Source organism: Cynocephalus volans, chromosome 5 (assembly GCF_027409185.1).
Source record: "Cynocephalus volans isolate mCynVol1 chromosome 5, mCynVol1.pri, whole genome shotgun sequence".
NCBI classification, from domain to species: domain Eukaryota; kingdom Metazoa; phylum Chordata; class Mammalia; order Dermoptera; family Cynocephalidae; genus Cynocephalus; species Cynocephalus volans.
In genome coordinates this window covers 147,615,482-147,640,740 of record NC_084464.1, presented here as the reverse complement: position 1 = coordinate 147,640,740, position 25,259 = coordinate 147,615,482, and the positions used below count along the sequence as shown (strand labels likewise).

At 41.2% G+C, this 25,259-nt stretch overlaps 1 protein-coding gene across 2 annotated transcripts in view; it reads right to left on the bottom strand.

Moving 5' to 3' along the window:
* SASH1 (SAM and SH3 domain containing 1) overlaps positions 1–25,259 on the bottom strand; it is a 174,740-nt gene that overhangs the window by 123,403 nt on the left and 26,078 nt on the right. For both annotated transcript variants that reach the window (XM_063098328.1, XM_063098329.1), the window contains exon 2: positions 12,139–12,267. In XM_063098328.1, the coding sequence (XP_062954398.1) occupies positions 12,139–12,267 (129 nt within the window). The remainder of the gene's footprint in view (positions 1–12,138; positions 12,268–25,259) is intronic.

Genomic DNA, 25,259 nt, shown 5'->3' with positions numbered 1-25,259 from the left:
TTACCTGGATTCCTAGACCCAGGCTCTTAGCATCTATGCTCCACAACCCCCCACAAGCTGCACTAGCAAGTGATATGTATCTGCTGCTGCCTCTGCTGGGTGCTGAGAGACAGGACACTGTTGTTTCTAAGTTTGAGCACTAGCATTTTAGGAATCTGTATGCAAACAGTAACATCATTTAACATAACGCTACAAATTAAAATAACATTAAACATATGCTAACTGACTTTATTTATAACTTCTTTTTTATCTCTTGCAGCTCAGTAACAGATTCCACTCAACAGCAATGCTCACCCTGGGCCTCTAACGAAGTCCTTCAGAAGTATTCTTCAGGATTCACATGGCCAGCCAAAACAAGCAAGCAAAAAAAGCAAGCAGATTGCTGAATAAATTCAAATCTGGCTAAAGAGCTGGATTGAGTTCCAAATTTTCATCTCCTGGGGTCGGGCCAGGTGACTGGCACCCAGCAAAGAGAAGAATGCTCGTCTGGCCTGTTCCACAGCCCTGCCCTTTCCCTGTCCCATCTTCAAACCAGTGTGGCATGCATACAGGACACATCTCCACCGAGAGAAAATGTCACCAAGCTTTCCATTACCATGGAGGCTGTACCAGCACAAGATGAGCTGGTGTCCAAAGGTGACACCGTCTATTTCTGATTTTTTCAAAAGTATCAAACCAAGTTTTAAAGTTAGCAAAAGTGGACATATTCCTAGGTGAAGCCATAAAGTCCAGTTTTTCTTCTGATGAGCTGGGATACAGAACTGCAGAACTCACCCGCCATGCATAACAAGTTTCTATGGGAAAATGGAGCTGGGGCCCAGTTGGAAATTCCAAGATGAATCTGTCCCCCAGAGGAAGTGAGTGAGGACATACTGCCTAGAATCATTACTGGCAGTTGTTTTCACCTGGGCAGTGAAGGCGGTAAAGGCTCAGCAGTGAGGATGGGCTCTAGGAAGATAGAAAATCAGGTGGTGAGAAGGGAGCTAGGATGCTCGCAAGAGCAAGGGAGTGCTGGGCTGAGGAGATGGAAGGGGAAGGGCAGCAGCTGGACAGGTATCTTCATGCTCAGCTTGGTTGGACCCAGCCTGGAGTAAAACATGGTGGAAGAGAGCAGAAGAACCTCCTGTTTTCCTCTGTACCATTCAACCAAATCCCACTGAAGTCATGAAGGGAAAGAGGAAGGGGCCTGGGCAGAGGGTGCATTTTCTCTGTTCTCCTTCCTTCCTGCTCTCCCTCCCTCTCTTTACAATATTTTCCACTACTCCTAGCCACCATTAATTGCTACTATTCTCTCTCTCTCACACACACTCACATACACACATGAATGTGCACACAGAGGTGATCACGGGCGGGAGGTGGGAACTAGGATGCCAGAGCTAAAGGGACAGTCATGCACTTAAGAGGGGCATGGAATCATCTCACATCCAGGGTGTGGAGTACGAAGAGGAAGGGGAGGACAAGGAGGCGGGGAGGAGAGGCAAGAGGCAGAAGGAAGAACAGCTCCTTGTTTGAGCATCTGCTCATGTGCAGGAAGGTCTGTAAACTTGCAGTCAAGCTGCCCTAGAGCATAAGCAACAGTCTCCGCCTAGACTGTGACCAGCTAGTGCTGGTTCTTTCATGGGTCCTACTTGGCTTCCAACACTTGCATTATTATTTTTTCCCTCTCTGCTACTCTGTGGCTCCAGAAGAGTGTACAATAGGCTCAGTTGTGTCAAACAAAAAAACAAAAGTTGCTGCCTTGGAGAATTTACTATCAGATGGAACAGAAAATCCAACAGGGGAGATGGCACAAGCAGCCACATGTGGCAGGGCTGGGCTGAGGCCAGGGATGGGGGTGGTAAGTCAATTTGGAGAGAACTGGAGTGAATACCAAATGCATTTCTCTATTGCACTCCAGTTTTTATGTAGTTCATCCTCACTGGATCTTGAATATTTACATTTGGATACCCATTTGAAGACAACAGCCTCTCTCTTAGAACCATAGTGAAAGGAGGTTTACATAAGCAAACTTTAAGGCAAAAGAAGAGATTTTTTTTGTTATCAAATATATACTTTCCACCTCTAATTAGAAGTTTGGGTTCATTCTGTAATAAAGGCACTTCTTTTCCAGAATTATACTCTCTAAAACTTTATTGCTTAAAAAGAGTTTTTCTTAGTCATGCTTATTTTTAAAAACCAAGCAGGTAATAAGAGACTTACTTTTTGAGGGCAGGAATCCAGGTATCTCCAAAAGCACAGGTATTGTCATTCATTCATCCCATAAGTATTTATTGATCATCTACTACATGCTAGGAACTGTTTTAGCCATAGAAATACAGTAGTGGACAACATATTTAGCATGCACTCACTATAGAAAGGTAAAAAATAAAAATTCAAAGTACTGCAGAATTTTGGAATCGGGGTAATTGTTGTGAATATACTAACAACTTCTGCATTGTACACTTAAAAGCATAAATTTTGTGGTATATGAATTATACCTCAACTAAAAAACTCATTTTAAAAAGCCCTATGGGAGTGTTTTGAGAGAATATATACTATGTGTTTTCACATGGTAGGTATTCAATAAATGTTTCATAAAGAATACAATCAGCTGTAGCATTCAATTAAAAGAAGATACAGTATCTACCTGGAAAAAGAAATACATGTATATATAAAATCTTGGATATTACTATAATTGGTATTAACATTCTTTTAAGTCTAGCCCTATTAAATTCATCTAAACCTAAGCTATTTACTTGCATTTGGACCAGCTTATGGCATACGATAAGCTGAATAATAACACATGTCCTTGTCTGAGTTACTCAGAAACCAGCAAAAAACTTAGGTTGTAGAGTCCTGACCCTAGTCTAGGGGACATGCTTGTCCAGACCAGTTCTGCTAAGTTGTCCCACCAACAGGCATCACTCACCTTTACCTTATTTCTACTGTTCATGGGAAAATAGAATTAAAAGCTAGTCAAGGGTTCAGATCCCCATACTGGTGAATGTTGTTTTTATTTTGCTGTTTTACCATTTCTCTGCCATCCATTCTCATGAAAAATACTGTATGCCACCATTCCACCATCTCTCAAAAGTTATTACACAATACACTAAAATTACAATACTACAGAACCCTCTAATATTAGGTTGTTCTGTTAAATAAACTGAGTTTTTGAGCAAAAGCGAAAAGTTAAGAAAATTTTATTTCAATTTCTTGAATGAATTTTTCTGAAAATTTTTTCTAGACTCTATGTGCTCTAAACCATGCAGGGAATGTAATTTAATAGATTCTTTTTAACTCAAGATTGTCCACAGAATCTACAAAGTAAGTCAGTTGTTTGCCCCTGTTCTTAACAGACCAGGCTTTGGGCTTTTTGAGTTCCTGTATACACTTTTAAAATTTTTCTGTCTCTTCCTTTGCTAACATTTCTTACTGCTTTCTGATCATTGTGTCTAGCAACCTGTCAACCCTCTTTTAATTTGCTGCTTCTAATCTGCCGTAGGTAGAGCACCATGTATGTTTGTATGTGAGTGTACATGTCTGTATATGTAAAGAGAGAGAGAAGAGAGAAAGGGAGAATGAATAGAAAATAATGTGGACTTCTAGAAAGCTATTTAAAACCCAGTTGTTTACAATAGTTATCCCCGGGGTTTTTTGTTGTTGTTGTTGTTTTTCTGGTGGCTGGCCAGCTTGAGGATCCGAATCCATGACCTTGGTGTCGTAAGGCTGCGCTCCAACAAACTGAGCTACCTGGCCAGCCCACAATAGTTACCTTTGGGAAGCAGGTATCAGGAGACTTAAAACTTCTACTTTAAAGAATTTTTTTTTTCAATTTTTTATGAGTGTATTGTAATTTATGCAATAAAACGAGTTTATATTAGTATTTTCTATTATATTATGGTTGATAACATTACATTTTTATATTATAATCTGTAAATCAAGGTATCACCCACCCTTCAGGGAGGCTCTCAGAGGAATCTCCAGAAAGGAAAATGCACAGTTAGTGAGTGGCTTGGGGGATTCAGAGAATTTGGCACTGACCTCTTGGCTTCCAATCATCCCATCTCTGACATTTCCTAGCTGTTTGACTTTTCACAAGTGCCAATTTAATGATTATTAGTCTTATCAACAATTAGCATTTCTATTATAAATATTCATCGAGCCCTATCATGCACCCAAGAACCATGCTGAGTACTCTACAAACATCTTATCTAACCTTTACAATGTCATCCCCCTCGGTCAGTGCTGGAATGGAGGCTCCACTCAGTGAAGGTCCAGGCTGGTGGACCCACCAGGTCAAACCCCTGCTCTTTCGGAGCCATGGTGTCTGCATCTGCACAACCGAAATCTTAAGTTACTACTATAGACCTCACAGGGTTTTTAAAAAAGAGCTAAATAAGGTTATAGATGTGGATGCCTCATAAACTCCAATGTGCTTTTAAAAACGTCATTTTTGTGATTAGGATTGGTTTTTATTAGGGCCTCCTCATGCTTTGTTCCTTCGTCCCTAGTTCTTGGCAGCACTTTAGGTAACAAGGCAGAGCCCTGAGATTTAGACATGTGAAATCATACCAATGGCCAATGATGCAAAACAGCTTAATTGATAATTGTCATAATATCACTGGCATTTAAGATTCATCAAAAAATATTGAATTGTTAATTTCTCCTTAAGTTAAAATTATTCTTCAGAAAGAAATGTTTAACCTTCATGAGTCAGGTGACTAACTTTAATGAAGAATGCAGATAAAATGCCAGAACAGATTCCAAAAGATGAATGAGATAAAAGCATATCCTGAAAAAGAGAAATCCACATCCTAAGGAGAAAGGACGTACACATACAAACAAAAATACCCTTTGAAATCACAAATGGGAATCTGTCTTCCTTTTGGCATCTTTGTTAAAAAGCCATGTCTCTGCTGTCACACACATTAAAAAAAATAACATATGCCCCCAGAAACACATCCAGATGTTCACGAATATTCATGATGTGCTTCTAATTTGGTTTGGACTTGTCCTTGATTTATTTCCTATTAAGTTCCATCAGTTTCTGCTGGGGCCCATGAGATGGACGACATTGCTACAGCACAAATTTAGAACATCCTCATATTCTAAATCATTGCAGAAAGTCTCTCAAACCATCACTTATAAATAAATTATTTATAAACAATTTATGCACAGGCCTCAGAATAGCCAGAGATAGGAGCACATCGTTACTCCTGGAGGATTCAAATACCATTCTAGGGTTGCTAAATGAAACCTCCATTTCTATTTACAGATTGAAATATCAAGGGAGGGGGAAAGAAGCTAGAATCTGATTTTCTTTTTTGAGTAATACAGTGAAACACTAAAGGAAAGGCAAGAGCTGTGTACTGGGGGTATTGAGATGTATTTCCAAAGTTACCAAATCAGTTTGTGTCTTTACAGATATTGAATATTTTAAAAGCCATAATAACTGAAGCAACTGCATCAAACAAATTAGCTCAACATTTTACCATCTTGCTTTCTTCTACTTAAAATTCCTATAACTTCCAAACTGAAAGAAAAGGCAGCTACAAATCAAAACACACTGCTGAAATGGGTGCGATGATCTTCTAAGAAGACGTGGCCAGAGAAAGCTCCAATCAATAAACTCGGTGTTCCAGGACTCAATTATTTCTGCCCTTAATCATTTCTGTGTGCTGGAGCTATGGTGAGAGATTAGTTTAAAGTACAGACCTGTAGGTCAGGAGGCCACTGCCAGGTTGTGGCTCACAGCCCTGCTCCAGGGGACTTCGAGGCTGGGCCCTGCACATTTGGGCCTAATCCCATTCCAGATGCCCAGCTTCCTCATGCCTCAAGCAGGGCCTTAAAGGACAGGTGGGCTGCTTGGCTTGAGCCACTCAGTCTTCTTAGACATTTGACATCACTGTTAAATGACATTATAGATACGACTGCAGGAACCCCCCACAAAATGGCAAACATTCATCCTGCTCCTTTAAATATTGTCTTAATTCAAGACCTTACTGCCCCTAGTATGCTACAAATTAACATTTTTAAATAGCCTGTAATTAACTTGTGATTAGCACGAGTAAATTACACTGTAATCTTCTGTATTAAAAGTGTTTAATTATTAGAAGTAAACATTTCGATCGCACTACAATTCTGGCAAGCAGGTTTCACTATTCCAGAGCTCCAAAAAGGCGCCCGGCCTGGGCCGTGCTCACCCTCTGGAAACTCCTGATTCCAAAAACAGGAATGCTCCAGTCAAATCAAAGGCCCCCTCCCCAATCAAAGGCCAAGCGCTAGACTCTGCCATCAGAGTGGCCTCTTTTACTGGAGTTGCTTGGCTTTTCTTCCCAGTTAGTGTCAATCTGATTAAAATTTAGGAATTCTCTCTGTTGTATGTAAATGGAAACAACAACAAAGTTCAGACTTTTCCCTTTCTAGCAAGTATTTATATTTTAAGCAGTATTCTATTTTGGTTTTTAATCCCCCAAGCATATTATGTTTTGTTAAAGCTAAACAAATAAAAATCAGTCATTTCTAAATGTTCAGAAACAAAAAGAAAAAAAGAAGCTGAAGTTGTTAGATCTGAAGAACTCTCTACTCTTAGACTGCTAGATCACACAGAACACAGCAGTCTGCATAAGGGTCTAAGTGTGAGAGGATAAAAACACACCTGAACTGCTTACAGGTGTAATAAAAACCTCATCCATTACCAGAGATATGGGATGCCAAGGTCTAATCTGGCACCAAGAGATCTGTTTATGTCTAAGTTCATGCAGTGCAATGCACAAAAATGCTGACTACACTGGGACCGGACATTTGATTACAAATGCCACTTTGTCTGAAAGGAGCCAGAACAGAGAACTGTATCACCATCTGGCTTAAGATATAATGCCTCAGTGTATTTTGACATCAAGTATGTGAATCCCACAGCAAAATATAGCTCACACTTACCAGCTAATGCCCACTGATTCTGACTGCAATCTGCAAATCAACAGTAGCCCAAAGCTAGCCAATAATGTTAAGTTTAAGACAAAAGGAAACAAAACAAGAACAAATACCCTTAAGAGCAACAGCTGGGCTTTAGCAGAATTCAGGATACTATGCCACGGGGTTTTCATTCTTATCCTGTGAACACAAGAATAAGAATTTGGGGGTACATTTGTCTTCTGTGCCTCTGTGCTCCAGCATTCTCTAAAAACACTGGTGACCTACAGACTGAGCTGGGGGCAACCTACTTTCCTAATCATTTTTTTATATATTCCAGGGAGCTCAAATGTACAGGAGACCTGTTTTCCACACGCTTTGCTGTCTGTAGCAAATAACAAAAGAAGAATAGCCAATAAAACAAAACAAAAACTCCATAGACTGGACTATGTGTGCATGCCTGTGTGAAGCCACAGGCAAAGCCAGAACAAGTTCACTTTGGCCCTGCCGGTCAATGATTGCGAAATGGCAATTATTTTTGTTTTGTCTTGTAAATAGTGATGAAACAGAACAACATTTTATTGTATTTTTTATGTCATTAATAATCCAAGGACCTGTGAAAGAACAGCATGTATCTTTTCTCTCCACATCTTTTATACCCAAATTTCCAAACATAGTAAGCTTCTTGCAATGGCCTGCAAAGGCCACATTTTCTCCCTCAACTTTTGGCCTTGGCGCAAACAGTGACCTCTGCCTTAAGTTATTCTGCAATGTCTTCCAAAAGTAGGTCAATCTTCCATGTTCTTTATGATTGGGGGGCTGATGGATCACTTCCTCTATGAAGCTTCCTTTGATTTTTCTAAACTGGGTCGGGGGGTGGTGAGACCTCTTCCGAATTCCTGCACAGCATTTTAATGGTCTGTTTACTTGTCTCATGCCCCTGCTAAATTGTGACCTCTTTGTGAGTAGGGAATACATCTTTCATCTGTGTTTCTGGAACAAAAATCCCAAATACAGGCTGGATGCTCATTAGATATTTTTAAATAATTGCATAAATCAATTCAACAAATACTCACTGAGCACTAATTATGTACCATGCTCTGTTCTCTACGTTGGGGTATAGACGTGACCAAACTAGACCCACAAAAATCCCTGCCTTCAAACCAGGACTTACTAGAAGGAACATGAGGGGACTCTGCAGGACAATGGATGTGTTCTATATCATGCCGGGGTGTGAGTGACGTGGCTATAGCCATTTGACAAAATTGTATGGCTAAAATTTGTGTATTTCAATGTAAATTTTAACCCCAAATCTAATAGGCATGAGAAGTTCATTATATTATGCTCTTTATATATGTTTGAAATTTCCCCAAATAAAAAGCTAAAAAAAAAAAATCCTTGCACTCATGTGACTAAATATTAATGAAGAACAAATAATGTATACTCTTCAGCACTACTACACAAACTTTTGAACCAGAAAGAGAAAGGGAACTAAATGAACAGCTACAGGTCACTTATGATGACAGCAGTTTTTTTCACTTAACCTTTATGATAACTTTATGAGATATTTTTAACCCCATCTTATAGATGGGAAAACAGAGGCTTGGAAAGGTTAATGCAACTTGCCAGGTAAGTAAAAGAGCCAGAATTTGAACCCCAGTCTGTCCAACTCCACAGCCTATTTCCACTAGTGTTTCTTGTACCCTTTTTCCCACCGCAGAAAGCCCAGGGGCCAGGACTTCTGCTTGGGCTTGGAGTGGGCGTGGTACAGTCTAAGGAAGCTCTAAGAATTACCAATGGTCGTGATGAACACTATTCTTATTGCCATTGTCTTAGTCTAGATCTGTATCTAGAAAGTTATTAAAAGTGCAAGAAACAATCATTATACCCCAGAATCATTCTTACACCATCAATAATGATTCATTTCACTTTATAATATGCAATATTTTTATTTATATCTTAAAGGCCTTGGTGGGTCTCTGCCTGGGCTCCTTTTTCCTTCTACACACACAGTCATAGTGAGAATTTGTCAAAGTCCAGGCCATACTTTGGCTGCTGACATGCACATCACCTTCAGCAGTGTGTGGCTGGAGGCGAGGGCTTCTCTGTCAGTTCTCTGCAGCACCAACAACCGCACAAACTTGTTTTCTGCCAGCACCCAAACAGATTCAATCTCAAAGACGCCGAGGAAGTTGATACTGCCAGTAATAAGAGGCCACCTTGAGCATGTTCCTTTCCTGGCCACAGTGTCACTTTGACAGATGTCAGACTTAGCATCACTAGAGATGGTCCCATTATGGACTTGGAAAGCTGCTGTCATTTCTGACTGCAGCTTCTCCCAGCCAAAAAAATCACATGGTGCTCAGGGATGTGCCAAGTGTGGGGTAAATATGGGCAACTTCTCTGCTGTTCACAGCACTGAAGTCCCAATCCCCAGCAGAGGCAAAGGCTGAGGTCTAAACACACCGTTCTTTAGGGCTCATTTTGTGCTAAATAAAAACTCATCATAGTTATAAATTTGAATCATAACCCCTTTATATACTGTTGAATTTTTACCCATCTGTACTCTGTTGCTTTCACCAAAACTAACTGGCCTCAAAGACACTTTATCAAATGCTTTCCAGTCAGGATCCTGGTAATTAGGTCCTAGAGAAAGACCTTGACATACAGTCCAGAAATTTAATTACTGAACTAATATAATTAACAAAACCTTTTATTTTTCAGGGTTAAGTCAAGCACCTCTGTGGGCAGGGTATCTGTTTGGTTTGTTTATTCTCTAGTTAACATGTAATTAGCTCTTACGGACAATGCATTTTTTGACTTTTTAAAGCCAATTTTTATTTAGCTGCAGGTCCTCATACCCAAAGCTGTTCCAGCCAAGCGGCCAAGCAAGGAGGCAGTTTGTCTACTTGTCTGAAGGCAGATTTGAAAGCCTAGAAATATTTGCTAAATTCAGATGCAATAAAAGGGAACATTATGGACTGAAAGTTATAGCTTTTGAAGAAAATGAGTTCCCATCAGGAGTGGAACCTGTGATGAGGTAACCACCGTAAAAGAGAACTTTCAGTAGGTCAGCAGTGTTGCACCCGTGGCCTAAATGGTGGATAATCTTGAAACACATCCACTATGGCTGTCTAGACTTCTGAGCCATGTGAATGACATGTGGAACAGGTCATCTAAGCTGAGCTTCAGCAGTTTGAGAATTCCCGTCTACTGCTGCAACGTGTCTGGAATTTTACAGCAGAGAAATTTGAATATGCCAATGTAGGGTCTTACTTTTCTCACTAACTGCAATTTAAAGAATGAACAGTCACACTTCCAGCCTGGCTTGAATTAGCTCCCATCAATTTTACCCACCACCAAATTCTTGCACCTTTGATGGGAACCAATTAAGCTCATGTGGTGTTTTTTTCCCCAGACTGTCTTTTGAAGCTCTGGAACAGAGCACACCAAATTAGACCCATCTGTCTAAATGGGAAGGAGGTTATTTATCCCACTGACAGGCAGGCTTCCTTTCCTACCTAGAAGCTACCCTTCTGATGTTCTCAGACACCATGGGATGATTATGGTAACTCCAACTGGTAACCAGCTAGAATTCTGACAAGAACAGTTTAGTGTTGTATCAATGATCATCTACCAATTCACATCAATCAGTTCCTTGCACAGTGAAATGTCCAAGGAGGCCACATAGTATGCTACCAGACTATCATTCCAAGGTCAAAATAGCAACATTCAGGAATTCAGTGCAATATTTAAATAGTTGTTCTGTGGTCATCTTGCCAAAATGTAAGTATTTTTTCATTACCTATGCTTCAACAGCAAAGCCTAATTAATTTTTATGGCAGATGGGAGTGTTTTTGACACACGGAGTTACTTTCTTAAAAAGAAGAAAATAACCCTGCCATTCACACATGCCAGGGAACAAAGTTATAGGAAAGAAGCCCTTGATAATGATGACGTCCACATTTCTACCCCCAATAGGCACTACTCAGCCTTATCTACTCTATTTGACTAACTCCCATTCCCCGCACCCTCCCAGCTACTAAATTGGTAAATAAAAAGGAAGGAGAATTAACTAATATTTGGCAGTCATGATATAATGTTACTCCTGACCCAAGGAATCTTTATTTAGGTTAAGGGAAAAAATTATAAGAATACCATAGTCTTAGGGTGGAAACATCGTGTCCACCTATAGAATACACGAGAGTGGTACCCAACTACTTCTTGGGTCCCTTATAAAATAGGAGCCTTATTATATAACATAAAGGGATTATTAATAAAATAATTACATTTTCATAATGAGTGCTCAATTAGTTACTTAGTTACTGTTTTCTTGATCCCGGCTCAAGTAGATTTATGGAAGAAAATGAATAAATAAATAAATAAGGACTCAATTGAATCAGCAGCTTTCCAACTTTGCTGAAAGGCAGAGAAACTCTGTTATTCAAAACAGATCCACGCAGCCCACCAGTACATGAGATGGTCCAAAGGAGTTGGTCTGGATGAGCAGAGGTGATATGGAGAATCAAGCCTTTTCTTCTGAGGAGGTCCTGAGGTCAGCACAGCTGCTGAGGTCTTTATAAAACAGTCAAATGAATTCCAATATATCTGAGTGACAGAGGAGACTATGGCCATGAAAGATGGTCATGACAAAGGTCTCAATGACATGAAGAACTATAATAAAATGTTAAGTAAAAAAGCAAGAAGTGATTTTTTTTATATCTATACAGGATTATACATTGCCGATTTTAAAATACCCCAACAAACACTGAAAGGGGGCCTGCTAACACTAAAACATAAAAGAAGACCAACATGGTTACTGCTAGGTGAGAGATTATGGGTGATTTCCTGCTTCTTTTAATTTTACTGTGTTTTTCAAAAAGAAAAAGGGAAGGAAGAAAAGAAAAAGGAAAGGGAAAGATGGAGAGAACCAGTCTAGACACCCTTTGGGCTTAGAGTCAATAAAAATGTAGTGTACACTGGTCAATAGTAAAGACAACATTTCCCCTTAAGTTAAAAAAAAAATAAAAATAAATATCTCATCTTTCGATGAACGCAAAGATTTGATCATAGCGCCTGTTTTCATACCTGCAGGAGGAGTGGGTTGGTCCTTTAGGGATCTGGAGTTGTTACCCCCCACTAGTGCAGCAGCCTGCAGATGGGTGCTCCAGGCAGAGCTAGGACTGTAATGAGGACGGAGGTGGAGCCCTGTTTGGCAGAAGCGCATTCCCAGTGCCACCCACTCACCACATCCAGGTCCTGGGAAACCCGCCGTTTCCGCAGCTCTTCCATCCTCTCGCACACATCAGAGAAGCAGGTATTGTAATAATCAGCATACTGCTGTGCCAGGTCGTCGATGTTTCCCAGCGAACCGTCCTGAGGGGCGTGGAGTGGGGTGGGGGAGGAAGAAACAGGAAAAGAACGAAGTGGTCAGGTCAGTCCACTTTCAAAAAGCCCCTCAGCCATTTGGTCTCTCTCTACACAGCGTTTATAGCAACGCTGGCCGATATTTATCAAGTGGTGACCGTGTGCCAGGCTAAGTTTCACATGTGAGATCTGCTGATCCTTAGGGCAGCCCTCTAAGCCAGGACCTGCTCTTTTCTTCACTGTCTAGATGCACGAACAGTAGCTATAAGAAGGTGAGCGACTGCCCCCAGATCCCAGGGCTAACTAGAAAAGAAGCCAGGCCTCCAACCCAGGACTGTCTGGTGCCAAAGCCCAGGGCTTCAACCCACACCTCACTGCTTGCCTAGTGGGCTGAGAAAGGAGCCAGCAGGGGAGCACCTCCAGCAATGGCACCATGTGAGCAAGAGGCTCCCTAATGCCCAACCATGGCCAGTGGCTGCACCAGCACCTCCTACGAAGCTTAGGAAAGGTACAGATGCCAGGACCCCTTCCCAGATACACCAATTGGAGCCTGAGAGTTCAGGCATCCACAGAGAATGCTGCATTGGGGACACAGCTCACGTCACCCTCATGAGACCTTCAGAAAAGTGGAAAATCTTATTGTTCATTAGTCAGTAGTGTTCCTTAGTATTCATTATTCATGATTATTACTACAGTCATTCATATTTATGTTATTCATTAGACTTATTATCCATTAGTCATTCCAAATACAGGTTCAAGAGTACACATTACAAATTCACCTGAATAAATATGTAAACATGTCTCTTGTTGCTTCACCGAGGTGAGGGGCCCAGGCAGTTGCTCTGGAGCCCACTCGTAAGCTCACACCCAGCTCTGTTGCCTCCTACCAGTTAAGTGGCCCTGGACACATTTCTTCATCTCTCAGTCACACTGAAGTAACTGCAGCACCCGTCCCACAGTGAGGATGAATGCAGTAACATGTGTGAAGCACTTGGATCTCAGCCTACTCACGTGCACTCACGGCCACCTAACACCGCTTTGGTCAATGACTGACCTCATATACAACAGTGGTCCCATAAGATTACAATGAAGCCATCGTGGCACAATTACTTCATTTATTATTTCTAATACATCTAATGTAGCCTAAGTGTACAGCACTTATAAAGTCTATGGTAGTGTGCACTAATGAACTAGGCCTTCACACCCACTCACTGACTCACTCAGGGCAACTTCCAGTCCTGCAGGCTCCATTCACGGTAAGTGCACTATACAGATGTACCACTTTTGTCTTTTATACCACATTTTTACTGTACCTCTTCTACGTTTAGACACATGAATACCTACCATTGTGCTACAACTGCCTGCAGTGTTCAGTACAGTCACATGCTGTACAGGCGTGTAGCCTAGCAGCACTAAGCTGTACCACATAGCCTCGTGCGTCGTAGGCTACACCATCTAGGTTTGTCTAAGTGCACTCTATGATGTTCCCAGAACATCAAAATCACCTAAGGAGGCATTTCTCAAAACAAGCCCTCACTAAGCATGGCATGACTGCAATCTGCCTGGCACATAGTAAGTGCTCAAAACTTACTTAGCTAACAATATTCACTACAAGATTATGTTTTATACTACAGTCTTCTCTAGGGGAGTGGATTCTTAAATACATGTCTGAACACATACAGAGAGGATGGCAGGAGTGCTACATATATTTGTAAGTTATGCAATTTCTTCTATCAATTCATTCATTAAGACATCTCTCCTCTGTTCCTTTTCTCCTCCCAACATGTTCTGTCTTTGTTATGAATAAACGACTTTACCAAGACAACCCAGGAAAATAATTTTACCAAGACAACTAAGGAAAGAGCTTTTAGACAACCTAAAGATTGCACACACATTTTCCATTTTACTAACTGCTTGCCAGCCCCTTTGGTTATTCAAATGTTAGTGCATTACCCATAGCAACACAGGTCTAAGACTGCAAAGCAGCCTTACAGAGGAAAGTGGGATTTGGGAGGAAGATTTCCACCAAAGCTTTCCTGCAAAAGACCTAAACCTGGTCAGGAGGCCTGGGTCAGAGCAAGCCATCAACTCTACCCACTTTTCTGTGTTCACTGATTTTACAGAACAAAGGGAAAGGTGAAACAGAAATAGAAAGAAATGATTTTTTAGAAAAGATCTTCCCTTTCCCACCAATAGCATGTTCTACATTTGAGGTAATTGCCTCAAAGTTCCTAGTACAAAGCTAGGCACAAGGACTCTTCCAGAGCCAGTAAGAGTTTTGAACATTTGAAACCGTCTGAGCAAGTCATCCTTCACCAGAGTTGGCTTGTCTGAGATGACAGGCACAGCAGATGATGTGGGAGACCACCCCTCTTCAAATGGTTATTGTCACATTGCTAGTAGGGAACTCGTATTGTTTAAGATGGAAACCCGCTGCTGGACCTCTGAGGACCCGCACAGTGATGCTCAGCCCACCAGCCTTGGCTTTACTGCCTCCAGTAAAGGAGACTGCCTGAAAACAGCCCAGAGCATTGTAAGGCGGGTTCCTGAATACAGCATGCTAAATCAAAACACAGTCCTGAGGATTGCCCTGACTCGCCTCAGCTCCACAACACATGCCCCATGGGCCATGACATGAACGTCTACAACCCACCCCCCTGCCCCCAGCTTTTCTGTCTCCTTCCCCACCCTGCCCAATCTGCCTTTGAGCCAGCCACCCAAGTGACCTTGCTACATAGAGATCTCCACTGAGAACCTTCCAGGCTGCCTGCATCGCCCATCTTACAAAATCAACTCCAAAGGTACCAGGTACCAACCTGGCTTTCAGTCCCCTTCAACTCTGGTCCCCAACCCCAGCCCAGTCAAGAAAGGGCTGGGACGACCAGAGAGGAGCCAGGGGGCAAGAACCTCCTCCAGCAGCAAAAGGAGGTGCTGAGCAGGCCCTCTCCCACCCACCCTACCTCACCCCCATCCACACCCCTCCCCCTAGGAGAACCAAGGGAAATACTGGAGGAAACTTTAGGAGAGAAGAGGGGCAGGAGAGCAGCTCCGATGGGGGCATCTGTTTGGATCACCAGCTGCTATCAGCCATGACTATGAGAGCAAAGAGCCTGGCTCGGCCATTCGGGAAGTTCCTGGGCAATTCCTAGAAACGGGCAGTCTTCAGCATCAGACATCTACCTTCTATTAGCCTGCGGATGTTTGCTTACACTTCAAAGAAACAGAGTCCTCGCTATGCCTGTTCACTTCAAGTGTCTCACATTTTCTTAGCTCCTCTCCCAGCAGATACTGGGAAAGACAAAGGAGCTCCCTCCCAGTGTGTTTGAGGGGGAAGGGGAGTAGGCCTTGCAACAACTCTACCCGAGATCCCCTTTTTATGAGTTATAGCACTGGTCCCTACAGCAGCCGGGCCCCTGGAAGATCCTGAGCTTTTCAGGAATGTGATTCTATTTTCATGCAGAAATTTCTGCCTTTGTCCATCCAGGAAAAAAAACACACCTGCCATCTTTGATCAAATAGAAAATCCACGTCTTCTAACACCCAAGTGCACTTGTTAAAGGGGGATATATCTTACGCTTTCCTCTGGGCTTGCTGCTCGTGAATGGAAATCAATCACTCTCCCTCTCATACACTCAAAGGCACTTCAATGTGGAATTCTGGTTTCCTTCAAAAATAGCCAGCTTTCACATTTGTGAACTGCATGATTATTTTCTTGAGCTAATCAAGGCCAGCAGAAAAAAATTAAAAGAAAATTATTTAAGTAGTTTTGTTCAAACTATTTTTTTCTAGGCTGGCAGGTTAGCTCAGTTGGTGAGAGAACGGTGTTGATAACACCAAGGTCAAGGGTTTGGATCCCTGTAACTGGCCGGCCATCAGAAAACAGAAAAAAAGCAAACTACTTTTTTCCCCTTTTTGTCCTCTCTCATATACTCGAATGGGTGTGTAGCTATCTCAAGTAAGAACAAGTTAGAGATATGTACACACACACACACACACACACACACACATGCACGCGCCAAGCAGCAGACACCAGCTGAGTGTTCTCCAATCCAATTCTGACACTACCTGGAGATACTGTCTGATCCTGCAGGGTGAGGGCTCAGTCCCACAACTGCCCCCCCACTTCTGAAACCAATAGCAAGCTCCAGGTTATTTTACCTGTGACTTCTGACCAACCAGCTACAAAGTAGGTTCCCACAACCCCCTCCCTGGGTTTGATTAATTTTCTAGAATGGCTCACAGAACTCAGGGAATCACTTACGTTTCCTGGTTTATTATCAAGGATATTGGAAAGGATACCGATGAACAGCAGATGAAAAGATGCATAGGGCAAGGCATGGAGAGAGGACAAGGGGTGCGAAGCTTCTCTGCCCTCTCCAGGTGCACCACCCTCCAGGAACCGAGGTGTGCTCAACTATCTGGAAGCTCTTTGAACCCCATCTTTTTGTGGTTATAATGGAGGCTTCATTACACGCAGGCAGGATTGACTAAATCACTGGCCATTGGTAATTAACGCAACCTCCATCCCCTCTCTATTCCTGGAGGTTGGCAGGTGGGGCTTGAAAGCCCCAGTCCTCTAATCCTACTTTAGTATTTCCTGTGAGCAGTCCCCGTCCTGAAGCTACCTGGGGTGGCCAGCCGTCAGTCATCTCATAAACATGCAAAAAAAGACACTTATCACTTTGGAGATTCTGAAGATTTTAGATGTTGCATGCCAGATGAAGACCAAATAAATATTTCACAATATCACAAACACGTTCACTTCAGTTCTAAGGTTTCCAAGCTACTGATCAAACTTTTTTTCGTACTAGTGAAAAAGTTTAATTCTCTATCTCATTCCAAACCACTCAAAACTCCTCCAATAACTTGTGGGCCTGAAAAACATATCTATTTATTGCTCATGAGGAAGAAAGCAGCTGTTCAATTCAAGTCAGGCCAAAGAAAGCCAACATTTCACACCCTGCAATAAGCTGCAATAGCTACTTATTGCTTCTTGCTTGGCGCCCAGCATACAGTAATTTAGAACTGGGTGGTACCGCCACCTTTACATCTTCCCAAATCACTTTCCAGATGTGCAGTAAGTCTGCATAATTTCCACTACCATCAGTCTTGATGATTTAAATGCCAAGAAAGGTAAAAGAATAAAAGAATGTGTGCATTTTTTAAAAAGTAGGTCCTGTCTGCCATCCCCTCCAAAGAATCCTTTATGTCCCAATCAAACAGAACCAATGAGAGTTGTTGCTCTAACTCTCAATGAACTGCCTGATGATTTTCTCCTTATTCATACAAAATCCAGGCTCTCAGAAAAGAAAAACTAATAATTATAAAGGGGGAGGGAGGAAACTTTGGGAGGTGATGGATATGTTTATGGCCTTGATGGTAGTGATAGTTTCATGTCCCCAAACTCATCGATAACTCAATACAGTGCTTTTTTAAAAATCCATGCTCTTTCAGGACTATCTGGCAAACTTTGCATCATTTTTATCTAACTTGTTCTTACTTGAGATAGCTACACACCCCATTCAGTGAAAATATTTACTTACACTAAAAATATTTGCAACATGAAGCCTGGCTGGTTAGCTCACTTGATTAGAGTATGGTGCTGACCACGGTCAAGGGTACAGATCGCCTTACCAGCCAAATACCAAAACAAACAAACAAACAAACAACAACAACAAAAAAAACCATATATATTTGCAACATGCATCCATAGGCAACTGAAATAATGCAGCTGTTGTTTCAACAGCACCACACTTACTGAGGTTTTGTTTTTGGGAATGTGAAGCTTATGTCTGTCTCCACACCTACAATGCTGATGTCAAAAGGCATTGATGCTGCAAAATAAACTTCCGATTATAATATAACTTTAAATGATCTCTACACTTATTATAATAAATGCCATTATTAAAACACTGAAACAATTTCCAAGCATTTTCTTTTCTTTTAAAGCTTTCAGAGTTACCAGTCTAGAGTTTGTTACTTGCATAATCTGTTTTGCCTCTATGTTTCCCCTTCGGTTCTCATGCATTAGGCTTAAGCAATATTAGCTCGAGTTCAGGAACAGGGGAAAACCTTATTTCCTCAAAATAATTTTTTAAAGTAAATTGTGAGATTTTGAGTCACGCTATCTTTTTATAAGAGTTTACCCATCTTTGTCTTCAAAAACGAGAAAAGATACAGGCAGATTCGAGTTCTCTTTCCTTTTCTTATTACAAAACCAGCATCTGTCCATACGACTACCCATTTCACTTGGTGCAGACTTAAATCTGTGGTCCCACTAGCAATGGCAGCTCAAAGGAAGACAAACTCACGTAACCTTCCCCAGAAGCCACAAAGCACATTTATATCAAACATCCATCTCATACAATCAACATAAAAATATAGAGATAAGGGGCACTGTACCAAACAGTTCAGACCGGGTAGACTGCTGTTGCAATTATGGAGAAAAGACACAGAGCTCTGTTCTCTCAACAATTGGTTTAACAGTATTTCTGAGATTTATCCCAAATGCACTTCTGTCTCTGCAAAACCAAAAGTACTATGAAAACAAAAAGCATTTGTATCATTGTTATTTGCTCTCTTCTTTCCCCAGATGTCACTCATGGTTTAGAAGATCTCAAGACTTAAGGGGAAAAATTTTTAAAAGGTGGGGAAAGAGTCTCTGAAAACACCAGGAGACACAATATAATCTGTGTATGCAGATTGTATGCAAGTGAATACAAATGAACTTGCGGTACTATTTTATTTATCTGTAAAGACAGAGCCCAAGGGAAAACTCAGATGTGTTGTTCTAACTCTCCAGAGGTGAGGGGCAAGAAACAAAACAGACTCCTGACTCATTTATTGTTTCTATTTTTTCAGTCCATAATAAGAAGTACATATGATATACTGTATGTAACATACATTATATATTATATTTATGTTGCTCCCTGTTGTTCTAGAGAGGGATGGATACGTGTGTGTTTGTTTATTTATTTCCCCTACAAGTTAAATCCACTACAAGAAATTACTGCAGTACAATGAAGCCTAACTGATGTCTTGAATTGCTTCAAAATGTGTTTTCACTCTTAATTAGCTTGTTTAAAGATTTTGAGGTGCTAAACACCTTCAGCAACCTTTCAGGTGAAATTGCTATAACCATAAAAAGAGACTTTAATTCTAGTTTCCTTGCTCGGCCTCATTGAATCCATGCAATGTCACTATTTGTACCAGCCCTATCACTTCATCCTGCCATGTATTCTGCAGAAATTCACTTTAAATGAGATAAAACAAGTATAATAACTGATCTCAAATAATTTTCTCTGAGGTACCGCTCCCAGCATTGCTACAGATGGTCTGAGCTGGAAAACGGTTGTCTCAGGAAAAAGTTTTTAACACATAACATAACAACCAGAAACATACAGTAAAGGGACATATTAGATCATGCTGATGGTGAGGGGGCCTGGGAGGCACACCCAGATGGCATGTGGCTGGCTGATTTCACACCCTCCATTAGCCTCTCTCCACAAACATCCAGAACATGCCAGAGCCTATATCCAAGTCTTGCTTTGGCAAATATGGCCATAGTGTCATTATTGTGGGTTCCAGTGAACACAAGTCCCCTCCTGAAGAATAAAATGACCTCACAGAGGGCAGGATTGACTGCTCTCTCCCTCCCAGAACTCCCTCAGCTCCCACTTCTAGAGCAGTTGTCTCCAAATGTCTGGGGGAAAAAAATCAGAAAAGAAATCGGGGCATGGAACCTCCTCAACATATGCATATTTATTTACGAATATATATACATATATATATATACACACACACACTTACAACTATAAGCACTTATTAACACCAATTCTATCTATAGCTACATTTAAGTTAAAAACACACAAAAGTAAGCATTTTAAATGAGATAAAAACAAGTATAAATAAAAACTTCTAAGTCCTTTCCTGCTGCTAATGGATTCGGGAACCTAATAAGAAGAAAAAGAGTAATAACCCCATTATTCTGCCTCCATATCAGGACCTATTAGGAGCTATGTGCATCAAGCTTGGATAGAGAGGCACTTGAGTATTATGGGAGTTGGTAAAACAGCCTGAACAGGCTGCGGCCTCTGTGTCTGGTATTGAGCCTAATGTCACTATGGATCAGCCAGGCTGGCAGTCATGAAAGAACAAAGACAAAATGGAGCTCATGAGAACACTAGAACCATGAAGACAACTGGATCCACAACTGTTTCTCATCAACTCCAACCTTGATGCCCTGGGTGACCTACAAGAGACACTGGAGCTCTTTACAATGGACCTGCACACACTTGGCTCAGGCCTGGGAGAAGATGAAGGAGATCTGGCAGCTCCTGAAGTTGCTGTGGGTCCAGGCACTTTCTCGTGCCAACAAGGAAAGCTAGCAGATCCATGTCACCACGTGTGAGCCGTCACAGTGCCTGGCATTCTCTGCCAACCTTCAGAGTCTAAAAACCAGGGCTTCTGCTGATATACTTCAAGCTTCCCAATCTCTCACCAGGTATCTTTTGTGGCCACTACTAATCCAGAACCATTCAGGGAGGGGTTGACAGAGTACAAACCACCACAAAGTCTTAAAATAAATGTAAACATTGGAGACCAGCATACAATAAATGATATTGCATAGCATAGCATAGCACAGCATGGCACAGAACAGAATGGAAAATGTTGGAGTACATCTCATGATGCAGGGATATTGTTTCCTGCAATGTCTGTTTCAGTTTTGTGTATGCATCACTATATTCGATCACAATGTAAAATAGTTTCCTTCCAGTGAATCTGTGACAAAAATGCGAAAGTTGCTGATGAAGCTCACCTCCCACGCTGCAGCCCTGGGGGTTCGCCCACATTCTCTACTTTAGAACCCACTGCCCAGGGGTCTCCTCATGACTCTTCACCTCACCCTTAAACACAGAAGTTCCCCAGGATTCTCCCTGCATTTTTCTCTTCTTGTAAGCCTTGCTCTCTTGGAGAAATGCCATCTGTGGCTGGATAGAGTTAAATCCCCAGCAGAAATGTCTTTTCCTCCTATCTACCTCCCTCAGGCTCAGTGCAGCCTGCTTTTCCTTTGGGTGCAAAAGGCTTCAGATTTTTAGCGAAAATGTTATTATCAAAATCGTACGCACGAAGAAGTAATACCTAAGTACCTGTTGTGAAGGAATATGAAAAGCTTGGGCTAAATATGAACAAACTCAGTTTACTGGCATGGAGAGGGGCCTCTACAACGAATGGGATGAAAGAGAAGGCCTCCTCCACATCCCTCTTGCAGAGAGGATACGCTAACACTTGCACATCACTTGATTGTCAGGTATGATGAAGACAGTGAGGAAGGCTATAAAATTTGCTTATGTTTACACTCTTCAATCATCAACAGTTCATAGGATATTTCATTAATTCAGATAATGTTTATTAAATTTCTACTATATTTCAGGTGCTGTGCTAGGTGCTAAGTATGCAATATCAAATCAAGATACATGAATATCTACTATTACTACACAAGAGAAAAGCATAGCTTTATTTTATTACAGTCAGTTGGTTAAGTCATGGGAATTTGTTGAAGGGATTTAGTAGGCTGTATACTCAATATAAGGTCTCTTGGAATTAAAGGTCTGAAAGATCCATTATGCTGGCTATCAGTGGCTCAAAAGAGATTACACAGGAAACTTAAGAACTTGAAAATGTGGAGAAATGAATGGGAACATTGATCATTTGCTTTTTAAAAAGTGCAAGTATATATTCAGACTCAGAATGGACATTTGGATTGAGCAGATGGCAATTTTAGACTGAACTCATTTTCCATTTCTAAACTACCAAGAGCTTAATATAATCATAAATTTGGAAAGAAAAGCAGAACTAGTTGGGTTGGGAATGAAGTCACAATTTTAGACCAGATTCACAGATTTTGATGAGTATGAATCACACTTCAAGTTTCTTCTGGCTGCCTTTAGCACACAGTCCTGAGGATGTGGGCATTTCCAAAGCATCTGACCAGTCAAAACCTGACTGGGGAAAAAGTGATCCATAATATTCCTAGAATTTTAGAAATGAATATATTCATCTCAGAACAATCCGGAAATTTCTAGCAATGTGGTTAAAAACTGTAGAATATTCAACTTTACTGTGTTTTTTGAATATCATACTCTGCATAGCTTGAGAAGAGAGCTGTGAGGTATGACCTGTACAAGCAGTAGGACAGAGCTTGACTGGTGACTTCTTCGTGCAGTTTCTTAGCACAACTGGTAAGTGACATAAGGTGCCAACTTGATCGAAATTGACTGACAACAGGCATCATGCATGCAACCATTCATTTTTATACAACTGAAGTTGATTAAACTGTTTCTTGGTGCTGTTGCCCAAACTCCACATTTCTAAGAACTGATAGGTAATGCCTAAACACCTTTGGCGTGGCACCGGACCTTCTGCGTCCACATAACTCATACATTCCCCTCTCACATACAAATGACTTGACATGATGCCTGGGATTTGCTTCAAAATTACCCCCCTCCTGGGGCCAGGAGGGGGTAACGAGTGCAGATATAGATGAAACAAGATCGGCCATGACTGAAAACTATAGGGTAGAACATGGAGGTTCTTTAGCATATTCTCTCTACTTTTGTAGACATTTGAAATTCTCCACTGTAAGGAGGTTTTAGAATGTGTGTTTTATTTTATGTGTTTGTTGTCACCAGGAGTTTTTGAAGCCTGGGACTGGATCTTATACATTTTGCAGCCTCAGTACCTAACTCCATCACAATACCTGACACTTAGCTGTTACCTAAGAAATATCTATCAAATGCGTGCATGAATGCATAAATGAATGAATGAATGAACGAATGAGTGAATGAATGGAAGGCAGTAGAGCTGATCTCTCCCATTCCTCGGAGCACCATAATTTATTCAGGAACTATGTATGAATTGACAGACTGCCCGCCAAACTAGCATTTTTACATATAATTGCAAGCTTTCAGTCATAGTCCCTGTCCCCACTGAACTTACAACAGTAATCCAGTCTAGTAAGTGAGACATAGAACATTTTAGAAACAATGACAAGTGAAGAAATGGGGAAGGGGGTGGGAAATATGGTTCCAGGCAGAAGGGACAACAAATGTATTTCCTCTGTATCAGGAGACAGCCTACCTATTTCAAAAGGAAACATTAATCTGGGTGGCTCAAGGGTCAGAGCATAGCGTTGTAGCAGGATGGGGCTGGAGAGACATACAGGAACACAGGTTTGGGGGCTCTTCATGAATTAGAGCAGTAAACTCCCTGCAATACACTTCAGTGACAACCAAACCAGAGATTTTGAAAGCAGTGACCCCAATTTCATTAACTTTATGTTCTACATGTAAATCTCTTACCATAGGGACACTCTGTTGGCACCTGTGAATTGATAGCAACTTGAATCTCACCAGCTAGAAAATCCCTCTAATGAATGTGGAAATCATCCAGGAAGACTATCCAGTCCTCAGCCAGGTCAGTTTTATTGTATTACTATCCAACTGAGAAACCATTAATGCTGCTACACCGATAAAGTGGTCCTAAGAGAACTACCACCATGATGCCTGCTTCTGTGATACCTGGAAGGGGACCCCTTCCAAACTTTGTCACAGAAAAGGCTGCAGCTTTTCAACAGTGAACACAGGGTCAAAATCCATTGGGATGTCATTCCTCTTTATAGGAATGGCCATAGTCAAACAGAGAGAAAAAGGCTTCAAGTAATAAGGACAGCCTACATGAGGAAGAATTGTGCAGTTACTGAGAACTCCAGCCAAGGGATCAGAAAGTCTTGCATTGGAATCCTACTCTGCCACTTACTAGCTGGTGACCCAGGGTAAGGAACTTAAGCTTGCACAGCCTCATTTTCATGGTAATAACATAGCTCTCCATAGGTTATAATAGGATTAAATAAAATAATGCCTGTCAACCCTTAGCAGAGCATCTGGCACTCAAGAGCACTCATGAAATGGGAGTCATCACTCCTCCAAGCATTCATGAAATAAGAGTCATCCACTCCTTCAACAGGAAGGCAAAAATTTCCCCTATTATTTGATGGAACCAGGTTATATAACAAGATGGGGCCCAGGATTCCCATTTATCGTAAACACAGAGACTGAGAATTTCAATACAGGGAAGGACCTAAAATATGATCTCATCTGATGACTTCATTTTAAAGATGAATAAATAGCAATTGTAGGCCATAGGGTTTTGAGTGACTTGTCGCAAAAGACAAGAAACCAGGCTTCTGAAATCACAGTACAGGAATTATTGATTTCTAATTATTTGCACTTACTGCTGATAGTTCTTAACACGTTGAGGGTCATAGATTGTGGTGGACCCAAAGTTTCTTACATTATAAGAATTAAAGGGAGATTTTCTTGGTGTAATGGACTTAAATAAGATCACTTTAAAGTCTCACAGTCTTCTCATATGCTGACGGAAAAATGAAATTAAGAGTTTTGAAACAAAGATAGACTATATAAAAAGGCACTGAATATGCCAGGAACTTATCCAGTTGAATCCTTAGCATTCTGTTCCCATCAGGTCTGTAGGAAAACACACCTGGAATGCACTGGTTCCTTCCACTGGTTCAAGTGTTGCAAGAAAACAGATGCAACATGCTGTTGTATCATGATAACGGTAAGTGCTGTCCTGAGGCTGAAGGGAAACCTGTTCCTATTGACTGGAAACTATTTTAGAGCCCTTCACTCATGTAACACAAAGTGAGTGGTGTTTTCCCAGAGCCAGGGAGAAACCAATTCACCCACCACCCTGGAAAAACACCAAGTAAACTCAAATCAACTCCTCATTACACACTCAACCCTCTCAAACATGTTTTATGTTTCTGGCATTTGTTCTTCTAACCAACACCTTGATGTCTAGACCAATCACACTACAGCAGTCAGCACACTAAGGTCTCCATTTAGGGAATAAAGGGTAAAATACCAAAAAAATCAGACTTAGAGAATGTCAGCTTCAAAAAATTACTCTTCTTGTTCTGG